The 12619-nt window shown below is 39.7% G+C and overlaps 1 protein-coding gene across 1 annotated transcript in view; it reads right to left on the bottom strand.

The window, feature by feature from the left end:
* Positions 1-323: 323 nt before the first annotated feature.
* RASGEF1B (RasGEF domain family member 1B) overlaps positions 324-12619 on the bottom strand; it is a 28382-nt gene continuing 16086 nt past the window's right edge. The window contains exons 5-14 of the mRNA XM_069978096.1: positions 11909-12121; positions 11758-11832; positions 11577-11672; positions 11392-11494; positions 9659-9738; positions 9245-9340; positions 6566-6661; positions 5954-6077; positions 4917-4989; positions 324-4602 (exon numbers count right to left, since the gene is read on the bottom strand). Of these exons, the coding sequence (XP_069834197.1) occupies positions 4578-4602; positions 4917-4989; positions 5954-6077; positions 6566-6661; positions 9245-9340; positions 9659-9738; positions 11392-11494; positions 11577-11672; positions 11758-11832; positions 11909-12121 (981 nt within the window). The 3' untranslated portion in view covers positions 324-4577. The remainder of the gene's footprint in view (positions 4603-4916; positions 4990-5953; positions 6078-6565; positions 6662-9244; positions 9341-9658; positions 9739-11391; positions 11495-11576; positions 11673-11757; positions 11833-11908; positions 12122-12619) is intronic.

Here is a 12619-nt window from a genome sequence, read left to right as displayed (position 1 = left end):
ATAATGTCACTGTGTGGTTACAGAGGTTTTAGTGCTGTGTGACAGGAGAGCTGACCATACAATGCAAGCCCCCCAGGATTTTCTGCAACTGATGTGGACTTGCAGTAGCTGTACACATGTGCAGAGAGAGACACCTAGTGGCCATATGTATAATCATTTAAATATAGAGGGGGAGAGGAGAATATATTGCAAAACTGCTTGCAATCGCAACTCCGACTTTAAAAATAAATGTAAACTTTTTGTTTTATATATCATTTACTCATATCATATCAATTCTCTCAAATACAAATTTGTTAAAAAAAAAAGAAAAAGGAAAAGAGTCATTGTTATACTCAATGTGGTTCACTTTTATTTACACTTCGTGTCAACTACATAAATTATAAATGGATTTTAGAAGTCAAAATACATTACAGTTATTTACAAACACACGCTTGCCTGCTTTGCCAATTTATGGAATATGCGCCTTCACCTAAGTACCTGGTGTAGGACAGTATCTGTGCAGAGTAAACCAGGGACTACTACTATGCAATTTTCAGTGGTCACATTACCAGGAAATGTTTCATTAGCTATACCTGGTATGGTGACAGACTATCATACCTTTATTTATCATATCATTCTCTCCACAACCTGTCCAGAACCCCTCCAAAGGGGTACTCTGGTGGGAAAAAAATTCTTTCAAATCCCCTGGTGTCAGAAAGTTATATAGATTTATAATTTACTTCTATTTAAAAATTTCCAGTCTTCCAGTACATATCAGCTGCTGTATGTCCTACAGGACCTGGTGTATTCTTTTCAGTCTGACACAGTGCTCTCTGCTGCCACCTCTGTCCATGTCAGGAACTCTCCAGAGCAGCAACAAATACCTACTTAATACAAATCCTCTCCTGCTCTGGGCAGTTCCTGACATGGACAGAGGTGGCAGCAGAGAGCAGCATATCAGACTGGAAAGAATATACCACTTGATGCAGGATTTTTAAATAGAAATCATTTACAAATCTATACAACAGTTCATTTTAAAATAAAACATTTTTCCTTAAAGGGAATAGGTCACTGGGGCACGGGCATTAAGGATTTAGTATGGCTCCTCCAATTCTGTAGAGCCAGAGGAAACAGACTGCACTCATAGCCTTATGCTTTGTCAATCATCGGTCGAAAATATACCTTTACTATTATGCGCCCATATTAGATACTTCCTTGCTGCTCTAACTCCTTCTAGGCCCTAAAAGTCATATTTAGTCAATGAAGCATTACTGGGTTCACTTTACACACAGCATCATAAAAAAAACACATATCACATATAATATTGACCCCTATAATGAAGCCAATACCCTTCATTATATGACATGACGTAGATGTTGGTGTACAGTCCATTTGATAATTATGCCCAAGTCATAACATCACAAAGGATGCAAATACCTATTGTTCTAAATCATAAGACTATATTACACTGATCTGCATCTTCTCTATTGTCATGTCATTGGAGAGCACTGATAGCATGATGTTATTTCCATGCACATAAAGACATCTCAGCCATAAGGAGTATATTATTCAGTAAGGATGGACAGATATCCCACATCAGAGACTGGAAAATAAGTGTCTGATGTGTTTCTCTCCAGGACACAGGCATGTCCTCCTCCTCTAGGGATCCGCTAAATGTATTCATGCAGAGTAGTGTGGAGGTGGCCGGTGTCTCAGCAGCTGCCTGTCAGAAGATTCATTTCCCAGCAGAGGGAGAGGTCTTAAAAACTGATTATGCAAATTCCGACAAATGTCTCCGGAATATCAGAGTGTAAGTCATTGTGTAAATGTGATGTTATAGCGAGCAATAGGAAAACCTAAAATACACAGCAACATCCGTTAGTGCATACACCTTTTATTGAAGCAGATTAAAGCTACAGTCACACGTTCAGTAGTTTTTCGGGACCATATATATGATGTCTGCAATTGTCCGCAATCTGCAAGAAATTCACCACTGTTGCATCCACAATCTGTATTTTTCGCGGATCAGCAAATCGTAATGCATCCGTATTCTTTGCAGATCAGCAAAGAAGGGGTGACCATAGTCAAATAGGTGCGAGTGGTTTAAAAGGATTACTCGCCCCTACTTTTTATGGATTATGGACGTTTCTTCTGCAAAAATTATGGCTGCTCCTATAGTGGAATCTATGCCGCAATTATGGTCCGTACTAAAACTTGTCATTTATTTTTTCTGATGGTGGATCTGTAAAACTAGGAACAGTGTGAACAGCTCAATTGAAATCAACAAGCCCCAAATCTGCAGATCCGCAATTATGAATAAACTTACAGAACATGGGAATGTAGTTTAAAGCTGAGCCTTGTCTCAGGGTGTATTATCCAATCTAGCCACCCCCCAACATTCATTGACTTTGTTAAAAAAATAAAATAAAAAAAAATAAACCATATACCACGTTTTGAGACTGTATACCTATTTTGGTCTGTATCATATAAATAAAGCCCTATAGATGCTTTTAGTACAGGTGCTGGGAAAAGCCCCTGGCATGTGTGCCATAAGGTAACACTTGCACTTGGATAAGCTTCATTCGGCAATGACCTATAGTAAATTATTTCCCTGTAATAAAGGAACTAGGTCATCATCTATAGTCACATAACAGAATTCATGAAGGAGCCCATCCGTATTTCTTGTCTAGTGAAGGCTTCTGCTTCCCCACAAGATATATCTGGAGCTAAATGCGTTAACCCCCTGGCCTTATGATCATCACAAAACACATCCATCAGTTTTACACCCATGTGTATTATCATATATTTATTTTCAGTGTCTAGTTCACCGCTGTTGGCATTCCTATACAGTACATGCACAAACGTAACCTATCCTAACAGTGAAGTGGAAAATTACACTGAAAAAAAAAAAAGTATACAAGGAACTCCAATGTCATGATGCCTCTGCACACTGCAAGGAGAGCTACACGAGGTATAAAAAGGTCTGTTGTCCTTGTCGTCAAAGGACCATCACATCAAAAGAGGAAGACTGGTAAACAGAAGAGATCATTTAAATACAAACCTGCATTATTATTGAGAACACTTACAGTTCATAGCAAAATAGACTTTTTCCTTTACGAGAAACTACAAATGTCTCTTCACAGCAGTTAAAGGGGAACTCCGGTAAAAAAAAAGAAAAAAAAAAAAGATTTAATCCCATTCTACCCCCACCCATAATCTCAGATTGTGTGTAATAGGTTTCTATTAAATGAATTGGTCCATTTGTAAGCAGCACATGCCTCACTGTCTGTCTCCACTCCTCTGTCCTCCCCCTCCCTTCTGAGACAGAGGTCACATGATCTGTCCCTTCTGTTGCCAGGCAAACTGTAACACCTCATCTGTCACCCCGTCCACCACTGACATCAAACAGTGGCCAAAGGCAGGGAAACAGCCTTTCCTGAGTAGTATAGGGGACAGGAGACATTGTTGTTTCATCTCTCTCTCTGTAATCTATATATGTAGATTAATAGATAGATACCGTGTTTACTGTGCAAAGCAGAACCAGATTGAGCCAGTGGTCGGTAGATACTACAAGACGGGCTAGGAGATGGGGCTAGGAGCAGCATAGACAAGTGGAAAAAGTTTCAAACAATCGGTGGGGGATCGGTAAGTGCACCTATATGCTTTTTGTGCATTTAATTTTTTTTTATGGAATAACTGGAGTTCCCCTTAAGCACTGAATCTGTGGCGAGCGCTCGCAGGCCAGTTTATTTATGAAAACATGCATATGTATTTTCCAAAATGTTGGCGCCTCTTTGCAGCCTCTGATGTTTGCAACACAACAGGAGAAATGGTAAAAAGCCTACTTATAAAAATGCATTGATACAAACTGGAAAAGAAAGGGAAAAATATATTGCTTCTTCCCAATATACACTTAGTGCACAACTTGGTGTGTACCAAAAAGGTTCTGTACAGACCTCGTTGCAATAAATAAGAAAAATCACATATACAAGCACATCACAAAAACAAGGAAAGAAAATACTGTAAACGGCTCTATGTACACAAATACTGTTACGCTGTGGCCTATATTCCAGAAATAGGCTTTAGCTCAGGACCATCACATAAATTACTTCCAAAATGAATACTTATATTTGTCCATTGCGTTTACCATCCAGCGGTAAACTGAAGCTTTATACCACTAATCTGCCGCTTAGCATCAATGGGTTAAGGACACCCGGCCAGCGAGTGGTCGTAAGTTTTAGTTTTGTGTTTTTTTTTAGATTTTAGATTACTTTCACTCTTCTCCTGGTTGACCAGCACTGTACTTGGTGATACTTGTAATGTGAAAGAAACAGCTGGCTAGGATTGATAAGCAGGATGTGAAGAATCTATATGCAACTGAAGAAATAAAACTCAGCGCATGGGCGATTGGGAAAACATCAAGTCATTGTCTGTATTAAGCAGGCAAGGCGGACAAGCCGGCTGTGATTCATTTAATCTGCCTGCCCTTGAGCGCTCTTGATTCACGTCCGCTCGGCTGGAAAGCCTCAGCTGCTTGCGATGCGCCCATCATTCAGATCCCACAGCGTGCTCATAAATAATGGCGGCCACTTCATACATTAGACTCTGCCTAAAAGTGCTGACCTAGAAGGAAGAAACAAAAGGAGGGTAAATGGTAGAAAACACAATAAGACGGTGCAAGAAGAGCTGCACTATAGGAATATACACAACAATACTCATTGATATAAACTGAAGACTCCACGCAATGAATCTGACAAATATAAACATTTAATGACACAAACAAGTATATAAAAACAAGTTGAATAATTTAATCATAAATAACAAGTAGAAAAACAAGCATTAGTCACTGAAACGTGCAAATATGTTTTTGGATGTGACTATCCAGAGTAGCAGACATGCACCCTTGATGGATGGACGGCACGGCCTTTGACACGCACCTCAGAGTTTTCCATCTGTCTTTTTCAATGTGATTCTCAGGACTCTCGTTCTCATAGGAAGCCAGATAAAGACCTACAAGCAAGAGGGAAAGTGAGGTGATTAGTTCCAATGATATTAATTCCTATTTATTTCTATGTATCCATCTATGCAAACACACTAAAGGGCCCTATTCTATGGGATGATCATCATTAAAAAAAATTGTTAAATCGTTCGTAATTGAACAATAATCGTTTGGTGGAATAGCAGACAACGAATAAACGACTAATGAGAAAACGTTGATTGTTTGATAGAATTCAGATCTATTTTTTATCATTGATCGTTTTCAAATCGTTTGGACGTTCACAGTAGCGACAACAGGACTACTGCAAGAACAATCATAAGCAACGATCATTGTTTTGTGTAGTTGGGTGAACGATTTCAGGTAGTTTATCTTCGAAAAATCGCTTTGGGGAATAGGACCCATAGGGGGAATTCACACAATTCGTGGACGGTCTATAAATAAGGACGGAGTGCATCGGAACGGCAGCTATGATCATACAGCTGCCTGCCATTAACCGCTTGAACGCTGCAATCTATAACAATTGCAGTGCTTAAGGGAGTCAGAGACAGGAGAAGTACCTGTCACTAAATGGGACCCCCGCCGTAGCATGACTGCGGGGGTCCTGATCACTTTCCCTGACAGGTGGAGGAGTAATACTTACCTCCATCCAGTCAAAACAGTGATCTTCTCATAGTCTCTCTTAGGCAGAGTGCAAACACTGATCAATGCTATGCAATGGCATAGCATTAATCAGTATATGCAATCTAATGATCTAAGTCCTCTAGGGAGAGTTATAAAGTGAAAAAAAACAAGGTTTAAAAAAGAAAAAAAAAAAAAAAGTTCAAATCACCCCATTTCCCATTATACAAATATAAATCTGTAAAAAAAAAAAAAAATCCAACCTAAATACACCACAGCATTTAAAATGGTATGGAGATTATTTTAGCGGAATATAAAACATTCCTAATTGTAAGAGATGTTGCCACAAGCACATACCATCTTCACTGAATATAGGAGCAGTCAGGACATAATGCAGAATTTTCCGATCTTTTTCAAACGGACATTCAACTTGCTTCCAAGCCATAAATTCACTGACTTGCCTCGCCAGCTCCCAAAATTTCTGAAAAGAAAGACGACATGACAAACATCATAAACAATTATGCTTATACATTACAGGGCCATAATGTGCAATACACATGGCGATAAACCAGAGCATTTAAAGGCATTTACCCCACCAAAATTTTCTTATTTTCAGTCAACCGGTGTCAGAAAGTTATATAGGTTTGTAACTTACTGCTATTGAAAAATCTTCAGATTCCCAGTACTTATCAGCTACTGTATGTCCTGCCAGGAACTGGTATGACACAGTGCTCTCTGCTGCCACCTCTGTCTGCGACAGGAACGGTCCTGAGCAGTAACAAATCCCCATTGAAAACCTCTCCTGCTCCAAATAATTGTTGGCATGGACAGAGGTGGCAGCAGAGAACACTGTATCTGACTTGAAAGAATACAGTACTTCCTACAGGACATACAGCAGTTGATAAGTACTGGAAGACTAGAGATTTATGAGGGGGTACACACATAAAAAAAAAAAAAAACGGTATATACCTCAAAATTGACATGACCATTGGGAAGGCGACTGGTACATCCCTCATTCAGAAAGTAGATGTCTTTAATGAGCAAACTGCAGAACGGGATCACAATCTACAGAGAAAAAGACAGACATTAGGAATGATTCCTCCCTAAGGGTTATTAGTTGACATAACTCTTCCTCCTAAGTAAATCATGCACTGGATTTTAATAGCATTATTGACAATTCTGCAGCTATAATTCTAGAATCTAGAAGTAACACAGTGCAAGCTATAAATTGCCTATACACTCCCAGCATCCACATGTTACAGTCAGTAATGTAAACCCAAAAGATCAGCCCCAACAAGAGGGGAGGAGAATTCCTACAGACTAAATTAATACATGGAAATGAACGAAAAATTGTGGATTTGTGATAACGAGATAACAAAAATTCCTGTACTTATGTAGCATCAACATATTCCGCAGTGCTGTACAAAGGTTCTCATTGCTCATACTGGTCTGTCTGTGCGTACCCTCACAATGCAGCGAGTCACTAGTGTGCTCCATCACTGAGCGGCTCTCTTCTTACATGGATAGTAAAGTATTTGGCTGCTCTCCAGTACCGGAATGGATGGACGCAGCAGTTTTGTAATTATAAAACCCATTTTGTAAAGGAGGACACTTTATTTATAAGCAAAACCCAGAGTCGCCAGCTTGACATGCTTGTTAATTTATAAGCTGTGAAGGTAAACAGGTCTATGCTTTATAGGTAGTATTGTCAGCAGAAAAGATGCTGGGTGTCGGGTTTGGTCCCAGCACTTTATATGCATGTCTGAACAATGTGTCCTACATTTACATACTGGTATTCAGCCATTATATAATCTGTGCTAAATGTATCCAATGGAACACTTGCCAAGCTTTGCATTTAAAGGGGAACTCCGGTTAAGATATAACCCTGTTCAATCCCCACTGATAATCTAAGCTTGTGTGTAATAGGTTCCTATTACAGGAATTGGGCAGTTTGTCTGCAGCACATCCTGACTTACACCCTGAAGCTGCTAAATATCCTCAGTGCCTGGTCCACTCCTCTGTCGTCCTCCTCCCTTCTGAGAAAGAGGTCACATGATTTCTCTCTTCTGTTGCCAGGAAAGCTGTACCACTTCATCTGTAACTAACCCCACCCACCAGTGACATCACACAGTCATCACCTGGCAAACAGCAGGGATACAACAGCCTCTCCTGAGTAGTATAGGGGAAAGGAGATACTGTTTCTTTTTCTCTCTCTCTAATCTAGATAGATAGATAGGTGTGTTAACTGTGCAAAGCCAGCAGTGGGCAAATACTACAAGACAGAAGCAGGTACCTGGCAGTTTCTTCTGAGGTGCAATGCATGCTGGGAGATGTAGTTACCCAGCCAGGTGCCATGATGTATAATTTGTAAAAGTTTGAATCTGGGGCTAGGAGCAGTGTAGACTGGTGGGGTGGGCCATTATTATTATTAATAATAATAATAATAATAATAACTTCAATATTTTGGTATGACAATTTTTTTTATCCGAGGTGACCCAATGTATATTGCAGCTCATCCCATTCCCATCACACAAATACCTTTCCTGAATTTATTCTACATGCAGGAAATTACATGCTGGAAAGTTTACAGACGCTCAACAAGCTGAAGTTTCTAATTATATTTCCACAATTGTGGCGCTGAAATTAGAGCAAGACGCTGTTAGGTCACTGTAGCGTTACTGGCACGCTTCATTACAGCTTGTGAATAATGCAGGCTCTACAGCACTCATAACTCAAGGATGCAGAAGCTTGGCTAATGAGCTTGTACCTATTGGTAGTCAGGTCGAGGTTTCTCATCTGCAATGGATGTGTCTGGTTGGAAAATTACGTCAACAAGTGCAACAGCACAAGTTTGATAACTTCATTACATGTGGAAAGTGTTACTCCTCTCTTATTGTACTACTGTATAAAGGACAGATGGTTAGGGCACACTTTAAAGGGGTACTCCAGCAAACAAACAAAAAAAATCTTTCAAATCTGGTTTCAGAAAGTTATATAGATTTGTAATTTACTGCTAATTAAAAGTCTCCAGTCTTACAGTACTTATCAGCTGCTGTATGTCCTACAGAAAGTGGTGTATTATTTCCAGTCTGACACAGTGCTCTCTGCTGCCACCTGTGTCCATGTCAGGAACTGTCCAGAACTGTAGCAAATCCCCATAGAATACCTCTACTGCTTTAGACAGTTACTGACATGGACAGAGGTGGCAGAAGAGAGCACTGTGCCAGACTGGAAAGAATACATCACTTCATGCAGGACATACAGCAGCTGATAAGTACTGGAAAACAGAAGTTAAATTACAAATGTATATAACTTGCTGAAACCAGTTGATTTAATAGATTTTTTTTTTTTTTAAACGGAACACCCCTTTAATTAGATTTTCCAGAATTTTTAAACAGACACAAACAAGAATTTTAGTTGTGTATTATAAAAAGAAGGTTAGAAATGGACAAGTTATATGGAAAATTCACAGTAAACTTTCCCTACCTCCTGGAAGGTGTCTATCAGACGAATTGAAAACAAAATTTATACAACCACTATTCCTTTGAGGTTACAGTACATTAGCGATGTGTATTACCCTGCCTATGTCCACACTATATCCATATGCCACCTGCATGTCCTGTTTGCTGAGCAGTATGGCCGACGTACCTTTTCTCTGTTGCTGTGAGCAGTTAGAGACCTTTGAGCCGCCCCTCGCAGAGCTGTTCTGTAATTGTAAAAATTGCTTGAAGGATCCATTTGATGCTGCAGGACAATAAAAATAAAAGCCAGGATTAACAGGTTGTTGGAATTACAGTAACAAGTGGTGAGAAGCAGGGGGCCGGAAGGAGCTGGGACAAGAGCTGCAGGAGACCGGGGATTTTTTTGACTCAAAAGTTTTATGAAACCAGATAACCTCTTGAATAAAGTCATGGCTGCATCACTTCCAAAGGTGACCAGCTCTGTAGAATTCATATCAAGCTCAGATGATATTTTATTGGGAGACTAGAAAACAGCTTGATCATTCTTTCACTGGTCCATAAAAAAACCACCATGTTCTTTACTACTATAATGCACACATACCTCCAGAATATCAAACTTGGCAGTCTTCACTTTTGCCCATGTTTTTTTCAGCCTTGACACAGGACTCATGTTCATTCCAGCTGTTTCAAGTAGAAAAATAAGTCATATCATATACACTGGTATGTACAAAGTATATAGCATAAGTATTACTTATTTAAAGGGGTACTCCAGCAAAGAAAATTTTCTTTCAAATCAACCGGTGTCAGCTGATTTGAAGCGGCTTCTACTCTTTGTACCAAGGCCTAAGCAGCAAAGTTCAAGCTAAATATATTCAGGGATAAACATAACACCTTGTTCTGAAGCCCGGCCAATATTACAGAATGCCAGAAATTATACTCATCCTTGTCATACAAACAGAATAACTGGAATTGCAGATATTAGAGCCTATTTTTATTAATTCTTAATAATAAAGGAGAATCTATCCTCACCGGCCACTTTATTAGGTACACCTGTCCAACTGCACGTTACCACTTAATTTCTAATCAGCTAAACACATGCCGGCAACTCAGTGCATTTAGGCATGTAGACATGGTCAAGACAATCTCCTGCAGTTCAAACCGAGCATCAGTATGGGGAAGAAAGGTGATTTGAGTGCCTTTGAACGTGGCATGGTTGTTGGTGCCAGAAGGGCTGGTCTGAGTATTTCAGAAACTGCTGATCTACAGGGATTTTCACGCACAACCATCTCTAGGGTTTACAGAGAATGGTCCGAAAAAGAAAAAACATCCAGTGAGCGGCAGTTCTGTGGGCGGAAATGCCTTGTTGATGCCAGAGGTCAGAGGAGAATGGGCAGACTGGTTCGAGCTGATAGAAAGGCAACAGTGACTCAAACAGCCAACCCTGACAACCAAGGTAGGCAGAAGAGCATCTCTGAACGCACAGTACGTCGCACTTTGAGGCAGATGGGCTACAGCAGCAGAAGACCACCCGTTACTAGCATGGTGTACCTAATAAAGTGGCCGGTGAGTGTATATAAACATACATACATAATATATATATATATATATATATATATATATATATATATATATATATATATATATATATATATATATATATATATATATATACACACACACACACACACACAAGATGGTGCCAAAAAGAAAACAACTGGTGTCAAACATATATCATACAGATTTGTAAATTACTTCTATTTAAAAATCTCAAGCCTTCCAGCACTAATCAACTGCTGTATGTCCTGCAGAAAGTGGTGTAATCTCTTTAGTCCTACACAGTGCTCTCTGCTGACACATCTGTCCATGTCAGGAACTGTCGAGAGCAGGAGAGGTTTTCTATGGGGATTTGCCACTGCTCTAGAGAGTTCCTGACAGGTCCAGAGGTGGCAGCAGAGAGCATAGTGTCACACAGGAAAGAAAACACCACTTCACCAGAACATACACCAGATGATAAGTACTGGAAGATTTCATTTGATTAAAAAATTAAAAATACAAGTAAACTACAAATCTGTATAACTTTCTGACACTAGTTGATTTAGAAGATATATTTTTTTTAGTCAGAGTGCCCCTTTAAGAACCCAGGAGCCAAAGGCTTAACACACTTACTAGCTAGCAACAAGGGTCCTAATGATAATCTTTTTGGGGGTTCTTAATACTGGAGGCTATGGATGTCCCTATAGCTGGGGCACTAAAATTTCTGAACTGGTCTGACCACCTCCTGCAGTCTACCACACTTTATCCTAAAGGAGCTTTCGGCCTATTGTGAATACTTACATATGATTGCCATCAGAGAGTTAAAATTTCCAATGTTGAAACACTCCCGAGCTACGTCGATGAAAAACTCAATCATCCTTGCTCTATGCTTCTTCTTAACAGGCTACAGAGAAAGGAGGTAACATTAGTTCTGCAGACTCACCCTAAGGAGAAGATAGTCAGTAGCCTCCCGACCTGGTTCTTACCATGCAGATCTCTGTAGCTACAAGGTAACTAAGCCGGTTGAACCACTCCACATAAGCTTCTAGATTCCGAGTCTTCTTTCGGTCACTGAAACAGTTCTTAAAAAATGAAAAAAAAAGGATCAATTACTCATTGGCCATGTCTTATACTACATCGTAATAGAATGGTGACTAGATGCATTACCTCATTGTTATCTAATGGATCCTTCTGCACAAAGGCTTGCACAAACTCTTCTGGTCCGATATAGCTTAGCCTCTCCTGTAACACAGGCAGCCATATTAATACTACGTCAGATGCACACGTCACTAAGTCATTGCATGTACACGTCACTCACCAGCTCTATGTGGGTTAGCTGCTGAGCCAACGTGTAAGGATCACTACAGACGCTGATGATATCCCGCTGTATGGACTGTGGCTTGCTCTTTAGGATGGCCATACGATCTGCACTTTGGGCGTTGATTTTGGCAATAAGTTCTTCATACTGACTTAATGCTGCTAGCTTCCGAATGAGATTTTGTATGATCTGTTGAACAGTTTTTCTGTACATCTGTGGAAAAATAAAAACACAATGTAAACTGGGCAATAGGCATCGAAAAGTCAATGAACATAAATAGGTGTTCCTCTTAAAGGGGGTACTGTGATAAATTTATTTTCAGATCAACTGTTTATGTAGATTTGTAATTTACTTCTATTTAAAAAAACTCCAGTCTTCCAGTACTTATCAGCAGCTGTATGTTCTGAAGGAAGTGCTGTATTCTTGACAGTCTGGCATAATACTCTCTGCTGCCATCTCTGTCCATGACAGGAACTCTCCAGAGCAGTAGCAATTCCTCATAGAAAATCTCTCCTGCTCTGAACGGTTCCTGACATGGACAGAGGTGGCAGCAGAGAGCACTGTGTCCGACTGGAAAGAATACACCACTTCCTGCAGGACATCCAGCAGCTGATAAGTACTGGAAGACTGGAGATTTTTAAATAAAATAATATTACAAAATCTATATAACTTTTTGACACCAGTTGATTTGAAATAATGTTTTTCCTCTCC

This window comes from Dendropsophus ebraccatus, chromosome 7, assembly GCF_027789765.1.
Source record: "Dendropsophus ebraccatus isolate aDenEbr1 chromosome 7, aDenEbr1.pat, whole genome shotgun sequence".
NCBI classification, from domain to species: Eukaryota; Metazoa; Chordata; class Amphibia; order Anura; family Hylidae; genus Dendropsophus; species Dendropsophus ebraccatus.
This window is presented reverse-complemented; position numbering and strand designations above follow the sequence as displayed.